Source organism: Perca fluviatilis, chromosome 22, assembly GCF_010015445.1.
Source record: "Perca fluviatilis chromosome 22, GENO_Pfluv_1.0, whole genome shotgun sequence".
In the NCBI taxonomy this organism is placed as follows: Eukaryota; Metazoa; Chordata; class Actinopteri; order Perciformes; family Percidae; genus Perca; species Perca fluviatilis.
In genome coordinates, this window is record NC_053133.1 from 17,693,180 (window position 1) to 17,718,724 (window position 25,545).

Genomic DNA, 25,545 nt, shown 5'->3' on the forward strand with positions numbered 1-25,545 from the left:
GTGGTGGTGGGGATGAGTTCAAAACAAGTGACATGTGCTCTGTGGGCGGAAAATGGCCTGGAGTTGGGGGGTTAGAAACAAAGTAAGTAAGAGTATTCCTTACAGTCCCTAAAAAACTATTTTTTTGTAGAACTTCAAATATTCACAACTTAACAAGCAACAATCAAAGATTTTGAAAAAAACTAAGGTAATACTCATTAAGAGTTGACAGTAGTTTAAGAAAGAACAAGAAAAACCCCACAACTGTCATCATATTTTGATTCAAATATTGCTGCATCCTGATTGGTGCTCAGAGATAGGTGACATAATATTTAATCAACTGAGTTACACCCACTTCAAACTAGTGAGAAGCAGAACCAAAAAAAATTAAAGCTGCGAGCAGCGATGGACGGGCCCTCGCACCTCTGCGCGCGTCGGGTTTACCGGCGGACGCCGCTCCTTGCGACCGTGCATTTGCGCGGCACTCAGACACCACAAACCATCACCAATGAAAAGGGAACTCCCCGGCGAGTTCAACGATACCTCACACAAGACTCTACATCATACGGTTCATTAGCTGTGAAAGGGGGCGTGGCTAAAGCATAGGGGGCGGGTCCAACCATCACCAATTAAAAATGAAGCCTCTGCTGAGATGAATGATACCTCACACAAGACTCTACCTTAAATGGGTCAGCATGTATGAAAGGGGGCGTGGCTTAAACATAGGGGGCGGGCCAAACCATCACCAATGAAGAAGGAAGTCTCTGCTGAGTTCAATGATACCTCACACAAGTGTTTACATCAATCGGGCCATTAGTAATAAAAGGGGGCGTGGCTTGAACATAGGGGGCGGGCCAAACCATCCCCAATGAAGAAGGAAGTCTCTGCTGAGTTCAATGATACATCACACAAGGGTATACCTTAAACGGTTCAAAAGTTATGAAAGGGGGCGTGGCTTATGCATAGGGGGCGGGCCAAACCATCACCAATAAAGAAGGAACTCTCTGTTGAGTTCAATGACACCGCACACAAGACTCTACCTTAAACGGTTCAAATGTTATGAAAGGGGGCGTGGCCTGAGTAAGTGGGCGTGGCCATATTATAGGGGGCGGCTCAATATCACAAGTAGATCACACATTCTGAGTTTCATGCAAATCGGATGATGTTTGTCATATAAGGCAGATTTCCTGTTGCCAGCCGGGGGCGCTATGACCAAAAGTCAATTTTGGCCTGTAGGTGTCCTCAGGCATGGACCCTTGTCAATTGTGAGAAATTTCGGGCAGATACGACAACGTACACTCAAGTTACAACAACTTCTTTGTTCATCGCTAAACACTCAAAATGGCCGCCACGCCCACACCGTCTGACAAAAAGTTTTTCTTTTAATAACTTTTCATCGTTAAGGTGTTGGGATGGTACAGACCAAGTTTGAAGTCCATCGGATGAAATCTCTAGGAGGAGTTCGTTAAAGTATAGCACCTTGACTTTTAGGCCTACTTCCTGTTGCCACTAGGGGGCGCTATGACTTTAAGTAAATATCGGCCTTTATTTGTCCTCAGGGTTGGACTCTTATGAATCCTGAAAAGTTTCGAGGTAATCGGACAACGTACACTCGAGTTACACCCACTTCCTGTTTCGGCGGCGAAACGCACAAAATGGCAGCCCTGCCACGGCCACGCCCTATAACGAAAAGTTTTTCTTTTAACAACTTTTCATCTTTAACATGTTAAGATGGCACAGACCGAGTTTTAAGTTGATCGGATGAAATCTCTAGGAGGAGTTCGTTAAAGTACGACATGTGGAAATGGCCAAAATCGCACTAATTTCGAACATTTAATTCAAAATGGCGGACTTCCTGTTGGGTTTAGGGTATGGCTCTAATAAAGTTTATTGTACATCTTGACATGTTACATGTGTGTACCAAGTTTCGTGAGTCTACGTTAAACGCACTGCAGGGGCTCAATTTTCTTAACTTTCTAGGGGGCGCTAGCGAGCCAATTTTGTGCGCCTATTCCCGATACCCTTAAAATACGTAAATTTTCACCAGACTTGATGCGACCGCCAAATTTGGTGAGTTTTTGAATATATTTGGCCCCTCAAAAAGCCAATTCATTTGACGGGAAAATAATAATAGAAAGAAACAATAATAATTCCTTCAGTTTCAATAGGGCCTTCGCCGCTGTCGGCGCTCGGGCCCTAATTAAAGCTGTAAGCAGCGTTGGACTGGCCCTCGCACCTCTGCGCCGTTAGCGCGCCACTCAGACACTGCAAATCGTCACCAATGAAAAGGGAACTATCTGCTGAGTTCAATGACACCTTACACAAGACTCTACCTTAAACGGTTCAAATGTTATGAAAGGGGAGCGTGGCCTGAGTATGTGGCCGTGGTTAAAGTATAGGGGGCGGCTCAGTATCACATGTAGACCACACAGTATAAGTTTCATGTAAATCGGATGATGTTTGTCATATAAGGCTAATTTCCTTTTGCCAGCGGGGGGCGCTATGACCAAAAGTAAATTTTGGCCTATACCTGTCCTCAGGCCTGGACCCTTGTCAATCGTGAGAAATTTCGGCCAAATTGGACAATGTGCACTAAAGTTACAGCAACTTCTTCGTTCATCAATAAATTCTCAAAATGGCCGCCACGCCACACCCACACCGTTGGACGAAAAGTTTTGCTTTTAATAACTTTTCATTGTTAATGTCTTAAGATGATACACACCAAATTTGAAGTCGATCTGATGAAATCTCTAGGAGGAGTTTGTTAAAGTATAGCACCTTGACTTTTAGGCATACTTCCTGTTGCCACTAGGGGGTGCTATGACTTTGAGCCAATATCGGCCTTTCCATGTCTTCAGGGTTGGACTTTTATGAATCCTGAAAAGTTTCGAGCCAACTGGACAATGTACACTCAAGTTACACCCACTTCCTTTTTCAATGGCTAAACGCACAAAATGGCCGCCCCGCCACGGCCATGCCCTATGATGAAAAGTTTTTCTTTTAATAACTTTTCATCTTTAACGTCTTCCGATGGCACAGACCAAATTTGAAGTTGATTGGATGAAATCTCTAGGAGGAGTTCGTATGGCTCCAATGAGCTTTTTTATGTCTTGACATGCTTCATATGTTTACCAAGTTTCTTGAGTCTATGTTAAATGTACTGCAGGGGCTCAATTGTTTCTCATTTTGTAGGGGGCGCTAGCAAGCCATTTTTGTGCGCCTATTCCCGAAACCCTTAAAATATGTAAATATTCACCAGTCTTGATGCGCCCGCCAATTTTGGTGAGTTTTTGAATATGTTAAGCCCCTCAAAAAGGCAGTTAAAGTGATGGTTCAGAGTAATTTACCCTAGGATCCTTTGCACCACGACCTCGAGCCAAACACCCCCCCAGAAGCTTTTTTCACCTGGGTCTAACATTGGGCGAGTTAGCGTAGAGTAGCGTTAGCCGCTGAATAGCTTAGCGCGGGGCTAATGGACCCACGTTTGTATCTCTTAAATGACTAATAATGCCCGAAATGATACCAAAGGTCTACACTAGTACATATAGGTTATGTACTCATAAAACGATGGATTGGAAAGTTTGTAAGTACACCAGAAGTTTATGTAAATAACACTTGCCTGCTGGCTTCTGCTCTCTGCTGCTGCTGTTGTTGCTGCTGTGAGTCTAACTGCAGGTAGCAGCAGCAGCAGCAGCAGCAGCAGAGAGCAGGCAAGTGTTCATAAACTTCTGGTTAAATTACTCCGAACCATCACTTTAATTTGCCGTAATAATAATAATAATTCCTTCAGTTTCAATAGGGCCTTCGCCGTTGTCAGTGCTCGGGCCCTAATAAAATAAATATCTCAATTGAAACAACAAAGCTACAAAGCTCTGTGTGTGCAGTTCCAAAAGTCTAACAGCAAATGAATAACAGCTCCAAGTGAACTGCAGTGACAGCAAATATCAGCATACATGTCACAGCACAACAGGAAGTCCTCCAACTGTACACATAAATGCAAGTAGGCAGACACACATACACACATGCACAGCCACTACAAGGCTTCAGTCAGCAGCAGAGATCTGCTGAACCAACAGCACGGACCAGGGCCTGGACAGAGCATAAGCATCTGATGCAAAAGGACACACAGTGATGAAGACACAAAGAAGGGCATATGAGGGCACTAAATATGAAACTTGAAATAGGTCTGGTGTAAAAATAAATCAGTACTAAAAGACTGTTAATGATAAAGGTAAGTTGCAAGACTAGATGGATGACAGACAGGGGTAGAGGAGCTAGTCTGCAAGATATGAAGCTGTGCTTTATGGGTCGGGCCTCAAGACAAAGATACAGATTCATTAGCTCCACTTCTCCTCATTATGTTATGGCCCAAATGCTACTACACGAATCATGAGCTCCACTCTTTATGGTTTTCCTCTATGGCAATAATATGAATTAACAGTCCAGTTCCTCAGCTAGAAATAGCATTGACTTGAGGCTAATTTTAATACATTGAATAATAAATAGCTGCAGGCAATTGTTGACAGCCCAGCCTATGGGAAACAGAAAGTTATGTCTAATTTTACTGTAGGATGAGTGTATTCTCATGCCACAACTTCTGCCATTTATCTACTCAATCTCAGGCCCACTTTGGGAAAACAATAGGGTTTCTGTAAGTGTCATTTAGAAGTGGAATTTTCAACAACTTCTTACTGACAAAAGTAAAAGGTATCGCTTGACAAGAGTCAATCACATCCACCAACAGGCAAAGACACAGTGGGTCTTTGTTTCCCAGAGTTAATTCGTCAAATATGTCTTTTTTAACAGGAAAGGCAACTTAACTAGAGCACTGGCACACATGTTTTTGATTGGCCTTCAATTTAAGAACTTAGGTCAGGGGTTCGTCGGAGTCCACTACTTGTTTGACATCTGACCCTTTGCCATGTCACAGGTTTGTGTACACACTGTTCAGTGTTTTTGTACAGTCAAGACAGAGCTGGACCCCCTTTGGTGAGTTTCCTGTCCTTTGTTGTGCTCTCCGTCTCCCTAAGCACACCTCCCACTTACCCAAGGTGCTGATGAAAAGACTTCAGAGGCCCGATCAGGGCTGAGGCGTCCTTAATGAACTGATGAACTTAGTCCCAGATGCAGAGACGCTCTGGGTGCCGGAGAGACTGATTAAAGAAAGAAGGGGAGGGAGAGGAAGAAGAGTTGGGGGAGGGAAATGAATAGAAGGAAATAGAAGAGGGGGGGAAATCCTCCTCTCTCAAGGTAGAACTGGTCCTTCAATCTTGACTGCCCCTCTGCTCCAATTGGAAGATGGAGGGGGGAGGGCTTTGGCCAAAAACCCTGGAGTCTGATCCTCATTAAGAAGCACAGCGAACATCAAAGACCAACTCCAAACCTCTATCAGTCAGGAGCACCCACAATCCCCATGATATTAAAACTCCCGGGCGCCATTCAGTGTCAAGTTCTGAGGCAGGGGCTCGGGTGACTCAAGGTTGAGGGACTTTAAGTTCCCAAAGGTCAATGGAAAGTTTGAGCTAACTTCTCCTCACCTCTGTGATTGGCTGCTGCTGAATAAACTTTCTGCTGGAAGGAGATAATGATAACTAGCAGCTGTTGCTAGATAATGGTAACTAGCAGCTGTGAGACACTGTAAAACATTTTAAACTGTTTAAAGTTAAAAAATAAAAGTCTCCCTCCTGACAAGTTTAAAGAGTTTATTCACTATCTGTTGTAATGTACAATTACTTAAAACATAACTAAAATAGGAAAACTCTGTTTCATAAGACATTAACTCCGATCAACAACTTTTCAGTCTTATTTGCAAGTGTCACTGGTCAGCTTTACTTTCCAGTCACATTTATTCTATGACTTTGAAGTTGTATCGAGGTCAGGTCTTCATATGCCACATAATCCTTTCAGCTTTTCCAGTTAAGTTAAGAGCCACTCTCATACAGTGCTAGCACTAAAATGAAGGTAGGACATCTAAGGGTACTCTCAGTGACTGTTAAAATAAGCAGCGTGTGCATAAGTGCTGAAGTGCATAGTAATCTTCATTATGGTTATGTATTTACATTTTTATAAGAGAAAAGACATGAGGATAATTTCTCAAGAGAGGAAGCCCCCAGACAGTTAACCCCAAAACAATGCATGCTGGTATATGGTAATACACAATGTTTCGTGAATGCAATGTTTAAACTACAATAAACTAATGGTGGTTAGTTCTAAAAGATGACTGAAAATAGTAACTACAGCTTTTAAGTTCACTCAACTTGATATTGATTAAGTTTAAGCAGCATTCACTGATTTTTTTTTTGTCACTTGTGGGCAGAATAACAAGCTGTAAACACAACATTGACATATACAAAGATTCTCTATAACTAAAGATAGCACATTACACAAATGAAACGATACAAACTTACTGTTTTCTAAGTGGGCACAACCTTGATTGTAAGAGTGATGAACTTCATGTGGATGGATGAAAAGTTACATTAGCATGATGTATTTATATTTTCTTTTGCTAACATTAGATGTTCCAGAGCTAAAATCCATATTAAGAATAACAAAAATAAGTTGTGGCGTTTGCGTACGTTAGTTGACATTAGCTTATCTGTGTTGCCAAACTGATTTTTCCATCTGAAAAATGCCTTTTTAGTGTCAGAATGTTCGGGAGGTATGTTGCTTGTGAATACTTGGGTCCAATATTTACTTTGGTGATTATAGGTGAAAGAATCTGTCATAATCTGTGTTCACGTTCACTTCTCCTATTGGAATCAATACACTCAGGACCTTCTGCTAGTCTCCTAAAGAGGCATGGCAGTAGTGAAACCCATGTGACACAGATACAGGAAATTACTGTTGGGGCATCTCAGTTCTAAACCGTCTCTGACATATATCACATTATGAAGTCCTTGTGGCAAACAGTTACTTGTTACAGGTCAGCCTGTTCTCATGAACCATTCGTTCAAAAAGCTACAAAAAATTAAGCACTGTAATTTGTAAGCATACCACTTTTTTTTCTCTGTATTCACTACATTGACGGCCGCTGTATAAGAACATGGCTGGCTGCATAGGGTGGTGGTCGGGCTGGATGGGTGGGCGGGCGTTAACATACAGGACTCTCAAACCAGAGAGCAGAGTTTGCTTCCCGGGCAAAACTAAAGCCTTTCACCCAGGAAATGTGTGTTCTTTAGGAGTGTTTTGATCCAAACCACGACATTTTTCCTTATCTTAACTGGTTGTTTTGGTGCCTAATCTTAACTTTTGCCACGGCAAAACGCTCATATTTTGTAGACTAAATTTAACCATAATGTCCACCAAAACGACCGGCAGCTCGCAGTGCTTTGTACTCGGCTCAAAGTCACCTATTTTCAGGTAACTGAACCACCAACTACCGGTGATACAATGGAGGTCTGTAGCCCGGGTCACAAAGTTTTGTAGCTGCTTAAACAACTAGCATTTGCTGCCCGGCGTCATGGAGCTCATAGCCAGCCGGCATCACTGACCAACCGGCGTAACGTGACCAGCCGGCGGTCTCCTAATTTCGTAGGAAATCAAACATTTTGGTGCACTTACATTTTCGGACAGTATCATACAGACCCGTTCATGAGAATGCGTTGAGCAGGTTGATGAGAGTAGTGAACTGTTAAAATTGTGGGCCGTAAAACCAAAACAATCAGCTGAAAGATGCTAAAAAGGGCTTTGTCTTCCAGAGTCAGGTGATATTTCTCTGTGGGTTTGTCACTATAAGTGATGATCTTTACTTTACACATCGTTTGATTTTACTAACATCACAATATTGATTAGTGCAGCTTTAAGTTAAAGATAAAAGATCAGTTGATGTCACTGAGAAAAAGTAGTAGTATTTTATAGCAGTATGTGAAAAAAATGATTTACGGATTACATGTTGAAACCTACAATACAGAAAGAATCAAGTAAATCCCCTCTCATCTTTCTGGAGTACCAAAGTCCTTTGCTCACTGAGTCCTTTGAGCTGAGACTGTCAACTCTCTGTACAAATGGACTCTTAACCTTTTCTCAAGAGAGGTATCTAAGAAACTATGAGAAGTGCACACCGTTTGGCTATACAGTACATCTTAAGGAGAATATAAATGCTAAGTATACATTCCACCCTGGTGGTCCGAAATGAACAGCTGGGCAGACTCCGGTCACAACCGCACAGGATGACTGAAGGGGCTGTTTCTATCATAAACGCAGCAGGCATCAAACATGCGCCGATAGCTCCTCTTTCATCTGGCTGTGCTGGGACATGAACCCAAAAAGAATGCTTGAGACACCCAAAAGCTTGGTTAGCAATGTGCAGAAATGACTTCAGATCCATGCATGGTCTCATACGTACACACAGATGAACATCTTGCATCCATCGATGATTATCTAAGTTTACAAGCAGTTATGCTGTGGTTAGAAGTGACAGTTCAAACAGAGGACAACATGATTCATCCTACGTAAACATCAAAAAATATCATCTAGCCATTGTTTTATTAATTGAGCTCAAACATTATTCACAACATAAGCACTATCAATTTAAACAGAAGACTACAAAAAACAGACAAAAACCCACACAGCATAGCTTCTAGACTAGAGGATGGGAGCACCAAAGTCTTCTTTAGGCAGACTAACAGAGCGACTGAACGAGAGAAGCAGAGAGTAAAGGGCCTTGCTGACTTGGCCCGGCCATTAAATCTCTTAAACAACTGCTGGCCTCTGCTCCTGACAGCAAAGTCTGCACCATCGCGATGTTCAGCTTCACAGACATAATAGAGAGTCGGCACATCATATTTGATTGTTAAATATCACTGGGTCTCACCTCCTCTACTGCAGCAGCTGTAAGAGCTTTGAAAAGCTAAAGTGAAAGGTACGTTAAGCTGTGAAAGGCGGGGGAAGTAGACGATGTGACAAAAGTTAGTTGAGCGTAATCAATCATGAAAAAGAATAGACTCTTTATAGTGATCGAAATCACAAAAAAAAATTGTGAAATAGGGGCAGGACCAAATAAGCTAATTGCTTCCACCTGCTCCTTCTCAAACTAATCCTTTTTTTTTGTTTTTGTTAAATTCTGATTGTTAGTGGTTTTACATTTTTTTTGTTTTGTTTTTATTTTGCAACATTGTTGATTGTTCGAGATAAATAATAAAATAAAAACATTTTTAAATGTGGTACGTGGCTCAACATAAAAGAAAAGGCTCTTTAATTAAAAAAATCCTTTGTCTTCAGATTACAGTTTGGATCAAAGGATCAACAGCCATTTGCTGATGCCAGCACCACACTTATTGGCATGCTGCTATTTCATAGACCTTCCATGGAGTGAAGTGGATTAGCCCAACTTGACCTGAAAATTCACAGAGTGCCAAAGAATGTACTGCACACAGCAATGCCGATTATTATTTCCTCATTTCCACATAAAGAATGTTGCTGATAAAGTTTTTTATAAGGCGCTTTGCTGACAAAGCAGTAGGTCGCCACTCACTTTTCTTACTTATCATCAAAAATAGAAGTTGCGAACAGTTGGAAGGGATACTTGCTGTGCGACTGCAACCGAAGGTGGAAGAAAATGTAGCTGATAAAAACGTGCTGTGGGGAAATCTCAGAACTTCTCAGCACTTTCTAGATGTATGCTTTCCTCCCACAGCCCCCTTGCTGTGACCGCACCCAATCAGCGGCGACCAATTCCACTTATAAACACCCACTTGTATCCCCGCACTAAACCTCCCATTCATCACATTGACAGGAGTGGCTTGCGGTTATTGACTGGGAGTGGATTCTTTTCCCATCCACAAGCTCACTTATCAAATTAGATACTAAAGTAAAATGTTTGGAATGTTAAATGAGTGGTGTCAGATGACTTGTTTTTAGCTAAGTGTGCATAAATTACTTGAAATCAAGTAGGGCTTATCAAATACAGTACAGTACGTTACTGGGAAAATGTATCCAAGCACGCGGTTCATCTTATACCTCTTTTAGTTATGTTGAAATAATTGTCTTAGGTGTCTTTGTTTGTACAGATCATGTGTCTAAGCAACACATATTTCCCACAAAATATTACTGGATGGTAAAAGGACACACATATACAGGCAGATGTTGCAGTGGTTGTACGCATTTCTTACAACGTAAAAGGAATAGTTTAACATTTTGGGAAAGACGCTTGCATGCTTTCTTGCCAAGAGTCTTGTTGTCAACGTGAGGTGTACACTCCAGGACATCTCTATGCCCGGCCAAGAAATAGTCCCACACATAACTCTTGTGTAAGACCACAAATAGTTGTTCTTACCCTTTTTTTGTATGGATTAAAAAAGACTAGATACAACTTAAGTTAATTAGTAAGCTTTAGAGCTGCTGCTGGGCAGATATCGTTACCCTTGGACAAAACCAGACAAGCTGTTTTTAAGGTGTAATTATGCTAAGCTAAGCGGCTGCTGGCTATAGCCTTATATTTATCGTGCATATAAGAGTGGTATTGAGCTTCTCATCTCATCAAATGAGGTTAAAAATGCTCTGTCCTTCATGATGATAACAATGAGGACTGCAGACACAGAAGTGTTTGCGCGTTGTGTGTGTGTGTCTAGGCCGACCTCTGTGGCAGTGACCCAGATCTTATGATTGATTTGTAAAGTCATTAAAATCTCAGCTGGCAAATAAAAGACTCAATGTCGTCAGCATGGAGTTTGAAGATAAGCCTAAGATAAGCCTAATTATCAGGTGCCCACACACACACAGTGTATATATACACACAGACACAAACTTAATATTAAGCATCAGTGCAGAACCATACCGACATAAACACTGCCTCATTTTCCCCCACATACCTTTTTGATATTTTCCTTTGAACATGACCTCACCGCAACATCAAAGGAGAGGCTATTTGACTTCTCACTCATCTGCATCCAAGTCAATTTTTGTTCCTGTTGCTGCTTTTAAAAAAACAAAAACAATGTAATCGAGGCTGGCATCATGCATCATTGTGCCTGAGGAGAGCAGAGGATGTTATTACACCCTGTATCCCAACGGCACAGAAATACAGCCAGACTGTCTCTAATCACCAATAAAGAAGTGCAGATATTTCAAGACCACTGCTCAGGGGCGGGTGAATGACAACTGTGCGGAGAGCTGTGTCATCCTTTGGGAGTAATCATTTTTACAGTGTACATTCCCATATGTGTCTTATCAGGCCGTAGATCCTTCCCGACTTAAGATGACTATAAACAAGATAGAAGTGTTTGTTTACGCCTTAGCTGATTCCACAGGCGAGAAAAGAGCAGCGGTGGGGAATAACAATGTTGTGGTGTCTACGGGCACTGTGAGTGAGTTTTAGCTCAGCTGCAGCAGCCAATAAGACGCTTTAAGTGCCTGATGCTGAGAGGCCTGTGTGTCACTTGTTGCTGCCGAACAGGTGAACTTCATTATATCCCTATTCTTTACATAACAGGTGGTGAAGTTTTGCACTGACGTCATGCACTGCTTTATAGAGCCTGACCAATAAAGGATTTTTAAGGCTGATAGCGGTACACATATTTGGTGATTCAAAAATCTCATATACCGATATATCGGCCAAATATATATATATATATATATATATATATATATATATATATATATATATATATAAAAATCCAGAAACGCGTAAAAAAACATAAACAGATTCTGTTCAGTTCTGATAAATAAAATGTATAAAAGTACAAACTAAAAATATGAAACTTAAAGGGTTAAACACGTGTTGCCAACAGGGACGTTGTAGAGCGCCCTCTGGTGGACAAACTATGCAACGCCAACACTCATAACATGGTTGAAGGGTGTTTCGTCCGTTTTTATTTTATTTTTTAAATATTCATTTATCGGCCATTATGAATGCCGATACCGATAGTTTGGAAAATGCCTAATATCGGTCCGCTGATATATCGGTCGGGCTCTACTGCTTTAGTTCGACTGCAACTATAGATACTTCATCAGGTCCTCCTCAGCAAGGAACTCGTGGAGGGAGAATCAATTAGAAAAAAAAACTGAATAAAAAAAAAGGAAAACATCTGATTTCTCTCTACAGAGCACGGACATCCCGCTGCTGAAGAGACAAGAGAAGTCAGGAGAGGGTGGATATTTCATTGGACAAAGTTTCATGATGCACAGCCAGTTAGTGAGACAGAGACGATGACTCAACCAGAAGTAATTCTAGCCACAAGATACCATCTACCCTGCAGTATATTACACTCTAATTGTACATCTCTGTGATGTTTAATTTTTTCTTTTCAAAATATCATCTCCCTATGACTTCCTTTCTCAAGAATGACCTGTATGTTAACTCTACATTCTCACAAATGCTTGATGATGGAAACATTTTTTAGAAATCAGGAAATAGTATGCAATATTTTTTTCTTTTTTCAAGAATAGGCCAAAGAGAAAAAGAGTGCTTTCACTTGTGATTTGTAACATTAGAGCCAAATAAAGTGAATAAAGTGCCTTCAAATATATGAAAAGGTCAGCAGAAAATGGATGAAATGTTAGAGTGCCTGAGATTAAATACACAATATGACCCTAATATATACACTCACCTAAAGGATTATTAGGAACACCCTACTAAGACCGTGTTTGACCCCCTTTCGCCTTCAGAACTGCCTTAATTCTTCGTGGCATTGATTCAACAAGGTGCTGGAAGCATTCTTTAGAAATGTTGGCTATTTTTTTTTTTTTTTTTCATAGTGATCGGATAGTTTTTATATCAAATGAGGGTCATGTTCAAGAAACCACTTTTAAATGATTCGAGCTTTGTCACATGGTGCATTATCCTGCTGGAAGTAGCCATCAGAGGATGGGTACATGGTGGTCATAAAGGGATGGACATGGTCAGAAACAATGCTCAGGTAGGCTGTGGCATTTAAACGATGCCCAATTGGTACTAAGGGGCCTAAAAGTGTGCCAAGAAAACATTCCCCACACATTACACCACAACCAGCAGCCTGCACAGGGGTAACAAGGCATGACAGATCCATGTTCTCATTTTGTTTACGCCAAATTCTGACTCTACCATCTGAATGTCTCAACAGAAATCGAGACTCCTCAGACCAGGCGACATTTTTCCAGTCTTCAACTGTCCAATTTTGGTGAGCTCGTGCAAATTGTAGCCTCATTTTCCTATTTTTAGTGGAGATGAGTGGTACCCAGTGGGGTCTTCTGCTGGTGTAGCCCATCCACCTCAAGGTTGTGCGTGTTGTGGCTTCACAAATGCTTTGCTGCTTACCTCGGTTGTAACGAGTGGTTATTTGAGTCAAAGTTGATCTTCTATCAGCTGGAATCAGTCGGCCCATTCTCCTCTGACCTCTATCATCAACAAGGCATTTTCACCCCCCAGGACTGCTGCATACTGGATGTTTTTGCTTTTTCAGACTATTCTTTGTAAACCCTAGAAATGGTTGTGCGTGTAAATCCCAGTAACTGAGCAGATTGGGAAATACTCAAACCAGCCCGTCTGGCACCAACAACCATGCCACACTCAAAGCTGCTTAGATCACCTTTCGTTCCCATTCTGACATTCAGTTTGGAGCTCAGGAGATTGTCTAGACCTGGACCACACCCCTAAATGCATTGAAGCAGCTGCCATGTGATTGGCTGATTAGATAATTGCATAACGAGAAATCTTACAGGTGTTCCTAATAATCTTTAAGGTGAGTGTATTTTAAAAGACGGTCCTTCAGTAAATAGACTCTTCTGAAATGACCTTTTCAGCATAATAGTCAATAATAAATTCAAATAAACTACAGTATAATAATGAATTAACACTAGCTTCAATTAATAAAAGCTGGTTGGTTAGCTTATTAGACTGAAAAGATCTTTGAAACCGAACCTCATGCAGACAGGCTCTCTGATTCACTGGGGTCTCATGGCTGAAAGTATGCTCAGCATTCAAACAACAAAAAACAAAGTGGATATCAACTCAAGGTTACTGCTTTTTATCAGAGAGTGACATCCCCAGTTAAAGCTAGAAAAACAACAGCATATTACTCTTGGGCACAGAAGGCCACAGTGCACCCTTAAATCTTTGTGTTTTACACTCTAAGGAAACTTAAGAGCCCTTAAGGGACAGGCTTTTAATCCGCTGTGAAAACAGCTGTTTAGTGTCTCAGGGGCCTGGCTATTTCTAGAAGGATCATCTCAAGTCTCTATCCAATGTGATCAGCATTTTCAATGGGACAGACAGCAGCCTACAAACAATGACATTTCACACCTTACCCGAGCAGACAGCAACTCACTAAAAAGATGACATTAATAGCAGTGAGTGAACTATGTATAGAAAATATGTCTCAGGAAATTAAGGCCATGCTTTATCCTCACCTTCACGACTATTTTGATTTGTTTTTTGCAGAGAATTATAAGCTGAGAAGACAGCCGCCGCCCCTGGTTTCTAAAGCTTGACACTGGCACAGACACCATCTGCATTCCTGAGCTGATGGTAAAGAAGTTCATTCTGTGATTATCATTCCTACACAGCATTTGCCATTTCCAGGAAATCGCATATAGGGACTTTATGGTTGCTCCTGGGCATCCTGACAAAGGGACTCTGATAAGTGATTACACCAATGTAGTCTTAGCAAGTGCAAACTGGAAACTCAACCAAAGTGTTACTGGAGTCAGCAGCACTGCAAGTTCTCCCATTTATTATGATAAACTGTTGCTTCAATGATTTGTTTTGACCCATTTTTTGTATAGCACTTTATGATGTTGTACGACAAATTATTGACAAACAATGTGTTAATTCAGAACTTTCCATTAAAGTAATGAGCTTTAATAATAGTAATATCTTTTTTTTAAGATTATTTTTGGGGGTTTTTCCCCTTTATTTTTGAAAGTGGATAGACATGAAAGGGGAGAGAGATAGGGGATTCAATGCAGCAAAGGGCAGCAGGTTGGATTTGAACCCTGCACCGCTGCAGGACGCAGCCAACATGGGGCGAACGCTCTTACTGGGCGAGCTAGAGGCCGCCCCTGCATGTAATATCTTAAAGGAATGAATAGATTTGGTCTATGAAATGTAAGAAAATAGTGACATGTCCATAACAATTTCCTAAAGCGATATCTTTAAATTGCTTGTTTTGTCTGATCCAAAGTTCATAACAAATATGTATGTTAACTATCACAAAAGGGAGAAACGCAGCAAATCCTTACAATTAAGAAGCTGAAACTAGGTAATGTTTGGCAGTTTTGCTTGATAAATGACTTTGAATAAATCGTAAATGTAATCGATAATCAAAATGGTTGCCGGTTCCTTTTTTCTTTTGATTGACTGATCAACTCATCGAATAATCATTTTGGCTATAATTAAACTGGCATCATATCTAGTCCTAATTGGTGTTAATTATTAATCTTTTAAGTAATAACATAATCATATACATAGAAAATGCTTGTGTATTAAGGACAAAGTGGCGTTCCATCCCACAGTGATATGACAGTGTAAAAGCAGATGGCTCTCGAAAGGGAGATGTGGAATGACGGAAAATTTGGACTCGCAACAAGTCTATTTGATCAAGTTGGCTTGTGGACAAAGAGACATGGCAGACTTGAATTAATGGAGAAAGACCTATGGAATGAACTCCAGTAACAACATCAGTTAACAGAACTTCTTGGCAGAGAGCTTAAAGCTGTTTCTTCTGAAGATCAAGTTTGTGATTGAGTTGGATGTTGAAGTGCTCCACCCTCTCCCCATGAGAATTGTAACCAGACTGATGGGAAAAGAGAAGGCGATATGTGCATTCTGCCATCCAATCAAGGCTGCATAACCTTCTCCAACCAGTTGACATAATCTTCATATATCACTGGAAACCTGAGATGATAAACATCATGGCTCAGAGTGCAGCTGTCTGAGATGTAAAGCAGCTTACTGAAAGACATATCACTGTTTTACTTATTGAATGTGCGGATCTACAGACAGCCATTCTATAATGACGCCTATATTCACCTCACTATAAGAAGGATCACCCTTTCACCGACATGTTAGTACTTCCATGTAGCAGCAACTAAGAAAACGGACACTATTACTCCCACCCTCTCTCTGTAATTTTACAAACACAGCTTTTAATGCAGACTGAAAGGAGAAAGGTTAAAGTAATAATCTGTCACACTTAATTCTCCTCCTTTTGCTGCTATTCAACTGGCACAATACAAAATTATTACACAAGACATATAACCGGTTTGTGAAAGCTTTACTAGGGTTTTCCTCGGAAATGTCCTTTGGCACCCAGCAATTAATGTGTTTGTCCTTGCCAGCAGCATCAGCATCAGCAAGGAAAAGCTTGGAGTTAGCATGAGCAGCGAGCAACAGCCACCATGGCTAAATAAACTGAAAAGAGTACCACAGCTCAAAATGCTATCAAAATATAAATAACCCTGAGAAAAGGATGTCACAGTACCTCTCATTGTTTGAGGGTTAGGAAGACACAACAATGGCCATGTCTCTTCAAAACTGTCAAAACATAGATGTTGCTGCATACTGCTTTAACTGTTAATAAGCAGAATCACCAACAGCGCTCCATCAGAGTTGCTTTGACCAACGAACTACTCACATCTGATGTATATTCCCTAGGTGACGCCAACATCATTAGCCATTATAGCAGTCTGAAAATGAATCGAGGAGCCAATGCTCTGTTGCTGTCCAGGTTCTATTTGTATTTCACCTGTCTAATAATATGATGACTGAATTAGTATTACTTGGTGATCTATCCCTGAGAGGACAATAAGGCCAGCAGCTGGGCCTTGAACTAAGAATGGTTGTGAGGTTGTGCATGTAAGAGTGGTGTGTGTGTGTGTGTGTGTGTGCGCGTTTGTTTGCGAGAGTGTACATCAGAGAGAGAGAGAGAGAGAGAGAGAGAGAGAGAGAGAGAGAGAGAGAGAGAGAGAGAGAGAGAGAGAGAGAGAGAGAGAGAGAAAAAAAAAAAAAAAAAAAAAAAAAAAAAAAAAGAAACTTGAACCTGACCTTTGTGACTTGAATTCTGGACAGCAGGAGAAACGGATGGTCTGAGTCAGAATGTGTGGTTGATCAATTAGGCACCAACCCAGAATGCCTTGCATACAACCTGAGCTTGATCACACAGATCATCCGCATCAACTTTTCCCCCCCGCTGCCCACATGCACGTTAGTGACTGACTAAAAACACATCAAACTGACAGAACAGCTATCATCATAGACACAAAAACATCACCAAACATGCACTGTCATGGACCCAGAGCGTGAGGCAGATGCACCTCTGGAGGGCTTTGCAGCAAACTGGCAATTTTTGCACTGCGTCCTTGCTCACGTGTCCTGTCACTCAACCTGTCACCATGGAGATGAGCTCAGCTTCTCTGTCTCATGCTGTAGTGCATACACTGCAGCACACAGCAGCAGAGGCAGGCACAGCTGACTCTGTCGCACCTCACATGCAATCACATCTTTAAACCCTCACTGCAATGAAATCACAAAAGCTGTGAATGTCTTGCTACTACAGTAACAGCCACTATAACTTCAGACTTCGGTATGCAGTGAAGTGGTCACTAAATGCATCTCAAGGTGAGCACCACCTTACTGAGACAGAGCATTAGGAGTGTTAACACTCACTGGGGATAAAAAAAATAAGTTAGCAGCAGCAGATAAAGGGCAACTGCCACTTCAGATAAGTGTAGTGGGAAGGGACTAAATGGGATCACACCAATGATGGAGATGCAGAGTGCATTGCAGGTGAAGGGTCATCACAACCTCCACAAACCAGTCACGCATAGGGAACATAGCACATGTGCAACATAACCAGCAACATACACTACATGGCTGAAACAATGATCACATTTCCTCAAAGACATGGGGCAGCAAATAACAAAGGTTTTGCCTGAAAATTGGAAGACATGATACAGAAAAACCATTACGTGGGTAACTGGGCTACTATTACCTTTAATCATTTTCCTTGGCTATATTTTTAATAACACATTTTGGCATGTAGAGATGTATAATCGTCTAAGCAAAGGTTCATGGAGCACAACTGTTTCCCCTAAGACAGCTGAGGTGTGGTGTATAATTACTTACATAGCCTATGGCTACAATAAACAATATATGAAATAAAAACACATATTCCAATTCCAACTCTTCCTAACTCCTGCACTGTAGCCTACTACTACAAACTACTAAATATTAAGTTACTATGAAAAGTATTTCATCCCCATAATAAGCCAACAACCTTGATGAGTTTAGTCTTACTGGGGAAATCAAGGTCACAGATTACAGGTCAATAATTTTCCTTACTGTGAAATTTGGGACTTCCTTTGTGCTCACTCGGAGGAAGGTCCGCGAACTGCACCCGGTGTCCCGACATGATCGATACCACCTCTCAGGTCAGAGCCACGCGACCGCCGACTGTGTTCTCTGTTCTCCGGGTTTGTTTCAAAGTATCCGGTAACTTTCGAGCACGGGGGCTGAACTGCGTCGAGGTGACCGCGTGCCCGTTCGTTTGGCGCGTGGGAATCATTAGAGACACACTACACACACACACACACACACACACACGCACACACACGCAAACACACACACACACCGGTGGGAAGCGTCTGTCACGGACTTCCCGGTGCTCCCTGTGCGACTCTGTGCAGACTGCGTGCCAGTACTGCGGTGAAGCAGCCCGCTCGGTCCACTCTCACCTGCCCTCTGCTCTGTAGACAACAGTTTGTGGTCCATACGGGACACACTGGAACGGGAAAAAGGCACTATCTCTCCTCCCGCATTTAAAAAAAAAAAATACCCCTAATGTCCACATGACTGCAGGGTTATATCATCATTGTAAAGCCTTCAGGGAAAATGATACATAATAACCCCATAATAGAAAGTTTGAATAAGAGCCTATAGTAGGATAGACATTTTCGAGTTAGCTAATCAGAAAGTCGACACAAAGTTGTCAGTTTTTAATCAACTGGGCAACTACATAGCCTAACTAATTCAAAAGTTCTAAAATCCACAATTCTCCCATTATTCCCCATTACTAAAACATTTCACGTTGTTTTTTAAAAGTCAGAGCTCTGTGAAGCCAATTTACCCAGAGCATTAGGTCAGATAACGCCACGTTTTAATCATTTTGAAAAGAGACACATATTTCTTTAATAATCAAGTCACTTTGTGAAAATGGATGTATATGGGGGGCTACAATGCCACCTAAAGGAAGAAAGGTGCAACGCTATCACCGGGCCATCACAGCGTCAGAAAGGAGGTGGACAAAAGTACTACGAACTATGATGCTGTCTGCCACAGCTGCCGTACTTAAAGTACTGTTTAACAAAAGACACATGCAGTTTCAAGTCACAAAAGAGCTGAATCGCATCCTCTCTGGAAAAAAAATAAAAAATAGGCTATTACTAAATTGTAGGCCTACTGGTGATCACGGTTATTGCCAACCTCTGTAACAGAAGTTATATTCCTAAGTATAATTCTTATGTTTACCTAGAGTGTTTATTTTCTCTCTCCCAAAACTTTTCTTCATTTGTTGAGGTGTCTATTATACCATATGGATCCACAATACAATCCCTTAGTACTGGAGAATAGTACTTTACCACAGGGGCGTAGCACAACATTCTGGGCCCTGTAGAAAGGCATTTTCTATGGGCCCCTCCCCACATCCACAGCTATTCATTCTAGCATATTTTTGGGCCCTCCTCACATGAGGGCCCTGGGTACTCAGTCCCCTTTTTCCCCCTAGTCCGACGCCCCTGCTTTACCAGTGGACAGCATCTTTGATATTGTCAATGTATTAAATCGTTTTTCTGAATTTTTACATGAAAATATTTTCTGAAAGGTTCAAAAACTGAGAAAAAGGTGAAAGTAAAATGCTAAAGATAACACTGTACACTACCTGTTCAGCACCAAACAGCAGACTGTCAGAGTCCAGCTTGTAAGCCAGATATTTCCCTCAGAACAACACAGAGCTAAAAGTAAGAGAATATTGAACTTAATTTGCCAGTTGGCCAGAAACAGGACTTCAAATCAATGATAATGTTGCTCTCTAACTGCTGCATGTGTAAATAAGCAGGTGTTTTCTAACAAATATATGTTCAGCATATGAACTTAAAAGGTGATGTGTCGATGTTGTGTCAGCTCGTTTCCGCAGCCACCAAGTCGCCAAAAAAATCAGTCATTGTAAAAAAATACAGTATGAAGGAAACCAAACAAAATAAATCCACAAACTACAGTGTCATTGTATTTTAGTGCTATATGGTGACAGTGCACTCTATAACTTATAGCTTTGACACAGCACAGGTCCCTTGTGATCTGTGTACTGAGACCACAGTCACTAATATATATACTTTTAAAAGATGGATCCCCATTACAGGAATGTACAATTCTGAACCCAACATGATGTAGCTGGCATTATCATTCTCATACTGGATAACAATTTCTGTCGAAACGTGAGAGACAGATAATGAAGCAATAAGCATTAAATCAAACATGACATCACTGCAAATCAGGTTTCTTCAAAACTTTATTTTGAAATATTTTGTCAAAAGAACTGGAATAATAGAAAAGAACAGACACTATTTAAACCCTCTGGACTTGTCGGATAGGACTTTTGTGCAAAAAGGAGTAGAAATACAGATATTAGACAGCAGCTATAGTGACAAATGGCAAACCAAGTGTCCCTGTAATTGGCAATGGTCTACAAAGCACAAATAGTACAGAAAAATAGCAGGTCTACAAATAAAAGGCAAATAAATACTCAAAAGCACTTCTATGTACAGTAACTGATCAGAATTAAAAAATTCCAATCATGTCAACATAACCCAAAACTATCAAAATGAACAGGCTCCCACACTTTTAGAAACCACTGCCACTAATTTGGCAAACCTGGCATATACAAAAACCGAAGTATGTGCACGGCACTTTCTTTCTCTCACGATATAAATCTTATAAAAATATAATTTCAAGCATGTAGAAACAAAGCAGAATCAGTGGTTCTGCAGTCTACTGCATCAGTGTGCATCCTTTAATTCTCAACATACAGTATTTCTTTCACATAGATCCATTTTGCTCTATGTACATTTTGGATAAAGAGGCTGCCATCGACTTTGCCAGGTCCTCATCTCGTTTCCTCTGCATTTGCGAGTGCCTGCACCAGTCCTCATACTCTGGGTTACAGAGACACTTGTCCAGAAGGACGTCGTAGTGACCATTGCTCAGCCAACTCAGCCAGATAGCCGCTTTGGAAGCATCCTCCTCCCCGAGATAGTGCACCATGGTGGAGACGGTGGGGCTCTCCAAACTCCCCCCTGTCGTCAGGTGAATGTTGACATTCAGCATCTGGCTCATGGCGAGAAGCTCCGGGTACCCCGCCCAGGCGCCATCCTGCGCTGCGTTGATCAGGAACTCTCCTACGTCCCCTTCAATGATGGGGTTGAACTCTACCAAGTGGTCAGCGATGTGGTGCACCGTCTGCTCCCTCAGCTCCCCGTGCCTCGCCTGGTCCCCGTACGTGGCTTTGCACACAGCTCTGTACAGACAGTTGCCATCTGGAATGATGTGGTACCTGAATTTATGCCTCTCCTGAAGGTACTTGTTTTGTTTCTCCACTTCAGCCAGGTACCGGGTGACTTTATTGTTGGTGTCCTCTCTCTCTTGACATCTCTGTGGAGACTCCTGCAGAACGCTAAGCTCAAAGGCCCGTTTCTCATCTGATGCTGGAGCAGCTTTGCCACAGCTGAGATCACTAAAATCTCCCTTTATGAGGTCTTCAGGCTGATCTGCTCTGGAAGGAATTAGCTCCTCTTCATGTAATAAGTCCCATCCATTGTTTCTGAATGGGGCATTAGTCACTGAAACAGTATCATCCTCTCTTGAATTTCCAACCCCCCTCTTGTTTTCTTCACTTCTGGGTCTAGAGATGCGGTTACTGTGGAAACGGTGATTTCCAACCAGCTCTGGGCAGTCAGGAAAAAGTGCATCCGTCCCATTTCTAAGATGATCTATTAAGTCCACAATCACATCTGAGTCACAGTCATCAGAGAGAATACGTTTATCATGCTGTGAGTCTGGAGAGGGGGGTTTAGTCGTGGACTCCCTCATGACATGGACAGGCAGAGACCTCTCCACTCCATCAGGTCTGCGGATTAATATCTCAGCAGTCGACGTGAAGTAAACTGGCCTCATAGATGAAGCTTCGTAACATGAAAAAGCAGGCATGTTTGCGGAAGAAGCCGTCTCTCTCACCGGGTCCCCGTTGGTCGTTGAAGTTGCGCCTGGCTGTGTAAACTCTGGTTTATGGGCGTCAGGGGAGCTCGGTGTTGTCCCGTTTAAACGCTCAGATCCAGTCAATAAAGTTAATGTAACTTTGCGAGACGATCTCGGGTAGTGTGTCAGCGCACTGTTGTACAACTGCATTTTGACGGAGTCCTTTATACTGAACGGCGCAGCCGGGCTGTTACGGAAAGATGACAACATCTAAAAATACCCTCCATGTCATCAACAACAGCAAAGTTGTAGGGAAGGTTTCCATGGTCCTGAGTCCTGACACCATTACACACAGAGACGAGTAGACTGTCCACTTTAGCCTTCTTCCGTCATTTGCCGTTGGGGTGCCTCCCTAATTTTAGACTTCAAACTGTAACAAGACACTGCTTTAACAGTGTCAAGTCAGACAGAATAAAACAGATACGTATTTCGTTTAAATGCTTCAAAATAAAATTCTTATCGACGAACATTTCATTACTGTTTATTTTATTTTTAAGAAATAGGCTACAATATAGGCTATTTCAAAATGGACTTTCTGATAAGTAAAACAACATAGTAGCCTAGTGTAACATATGCTGGACTGAAAAAATGTTTTAACATGTTAAGTTTGGCTCCAACTCATAACATTAATGCATTTACAGTGCCTCTAAGAAGTCTATTCAACCCCCTTGAAAGTTTTAATGTTTTAATGTTTTACAACAAAGTAGATTTAATGTGGCTTTATTTGACATTGATCAACAGCAAAAGACCTCCAGAAAATGACCCAACTTGACTACAAATTTAAATTGACTACAAAATACATGTTTGCATAAGCATTCACTGCCTTTAACTATACAAGTTTAATTGGGCACACATACAGTACATAATCACTGGTACAGTCAATTGGATGTAGAAGTAACATAATAGAGATCATTTGGGTTGTCAATAATAATAATAATAATAATAATAAATTGAATTTATATAGCGCTTTTCAAGGACTCAAAGTCAAGAGGTTTCAATTGATTTTTCATAGGCACTAAGGGGTCCTGTGCATGAAAAACAGTTTGCACACTTTACTTGCACATAAACATACAATAATAATAATAATAATAATCTATAGTAATATGTATTCTGTTATATGTCTCTACTCTTTGCATTTGTTTGTGTGCATGTTATGTTTCTAATATTATTATTATTATTATTATTATTATAAGTATTGTCATTATATAAAAACAGAAGTGCACACAACTTAACATTTACTGGGATGAATAACTTGGATCATGATCATCTTTTTTTAAATAACTTGTAAATAGCTAATCAAACCCTGGCTCTGTGCAGACCCCCACACACACACACACACACACACACACACACTTGTAGGCTCATAAAAAGTCAACATAGATGACTGGTACTAGAATTAACTGATAATGACAACTTTATTTTGAAGTCAAAGTAGCCTAATGTCCGGTATGGTTCATGCTGTTGGTATGTGCTAGACGCAGCTCTCCACTTTCAGGGCCTGACTAAAGCAGTGCGTCATTGTTTAACCAGTCGACATATGTAAAGGTTTGGATGTTTCAGTCAAATATGTTAAGTGTTAGTGTGTTACACAAAAAGAAAAGAAAAAAATGTCTACTTTAAGGTATTACTGTCATACACACAGTGTGTCTGACAAGAAAATAAATACTTCCTACTGCTTAACTTAGTTCCACATAGAGTAGTATGATTGAAGTTATCTCCAAGCAAATGAAAATCTTTAAAAAAAAATGTAAGGTGAAAAATGACAAAGGTACTATCTAGGTTTGTGAAGTATGAAAATAACTTTCAACATTATCTGAATTGGCCTAAACACAACACCTCGCTTTTCACACCATAAAAAAATGAACCAAACTAAAGCTTACAACATCGAGAAAAAACGTTGAATTGAACTTTTTATTTTTTTTTTTTGGCCTGCCAAATAAAAAAAAGTCCTTCTGCAAGCACTACAATTAAGTCCACTGTATTTAAAAATGGTAAAATTATTTTTATGTTTTCATGGGATGATTATAATTACTATAATTAATAATGATTGGGATTGTAGGGTGTGACACAGTATAGGCTATAATAATGTAACTGGCTGATATTGACTTAGCCTAAAGGCAGGCTGCTGCATGCCTAACCTGCTCATGTCTATTTTTAAGACTGACTGTTTCAGCTTGTCCGGTTGAAACTGAATCACACTACTTGTGTTTGGTAAGAGTGCTTAATATAGTATATTACCTCAGTGACGTCAGTTACAACTGCAGCTTTAAAGTAAACCTATAATTAAAAAAAACTGATGAACTATTAATAGGCTATATGATTAAGTTAGACTGCATTTGAATTTCTAATTGCTTTGTCAAACACAGCCTATAAAATAACATCAAGCATTTTGTTGACATTTTTTTTTTTTCTTTAACAAACGTCATATTGAACCGGGGTCGCATAGCAGTGGCCTACAGCAACCACCAGAGGAGGTCCGAGGACCTTATGTTTATCAAGAGATGTTCCATTCAAGTAAAGTACCACTCATACACACACGGGGGCGCCATTTAGCTTCACATTGAGAAATGAAATCTGGAACAAATGCATGCAAAGAGGCGATGCTACAGCAGCTGTCGCAAGATTGTGCACCGCATACAAATGAGCGCATTGATCGTTTCCTTCGCTGTACTGTTGTCTTTAGTAACCTGAACTGGTGCACTAACCTCCAGCTGGTACTTGGCTCAACAGCCCCATATTACACCAACGTATTAGACCTACTGGTTTTACACATTTTCTCATTCCCGCGAGAAATTGGAGCTACATTCCTTTACATAATCATAATATTTTAAAGGAAATTGCACAAAAACCACAGGAAAAAACGTGATTCAGTCCCTACAGGGATACAACATAATGAGCTACTAGTGACAACATGGAGGGAAAAGTGCAGTCGGCTGGTATAAACAGCATTTGGAGGTATTACTTGACATAGCCTGAGCCTGTCGGTTCCATGTTGTTATAAACGATGATATGGTAGCCTACGATATGAATTTTAAGTTCATACGCACGAATAGTAGGCTATTTCATAAAGAAAGCAATTTAATGCCACGGATAATTCTGCACAATGTGTTATAGAAAATAGCCTACAAAAGGAGATAAAACCACAATGTGCGGTTATGTCACTAAACTTAACACCGCAAGTCATAATCTGCACAACATTTTTTTTTTATAAAAATGTATAGCCTGTAGCAATACTGTTGTGATTTTTTTCAATCGTGGTTGTTATTTGTGTGAGATGTTACCACGAGGTCCGCAGTGCTCTCGCTCTCCACCAGCCTGTTGTTGTTGTTGTCGTCGTCAGCATTCTGACT

The 25,545-nt window shown here is 40.9% G+C and overlaps 2 protein-coding genes across 2 annotated transcripts in view; both read right to left on the reverse strand.

The window, feature by feature from the left end:
* Window positions 1-18,627, reverse strand: part of si:ch211-285f17.1 (sickle tail protein homolog) — a 119,430-nt gene extending 100,803 nt beyond the window's left edge. The window contains exon 1 of the mRNA XM_039789840.1: window positions 18,233-18,627. Within this exon, the coding sequence (XP_039645774.1) occupies window positions 18,233-18,302 (70 nt within the window). The 5' untranslated portion in view covers window positions 18,303-18,627. The remainder of the gene's footprint in view (window positions 1-18,232) is intronic.
* Window positions 18,628-20,435: 1,808 nt separating this feature from the next.
* Window positions 20,436-22,622, reverse strand: LOC120552712 (OTU domain-containing protein 1). Its single transcript, XM_039790935.1, has one exon. The coding sequence runs from the start codon at window positions 22,403-22,405 to the stop codon at window positions 20,981-20,983; it is 1,425 nt and encodes a 474-aa protein (XP_039646869.1). The 5' UTR covers window positions 22,406-22,622; the 3' UTR covers window positions 20,436-20,980.
* Window positions 22,623-25,545: the final 2,923 nt, after the last annotated feature.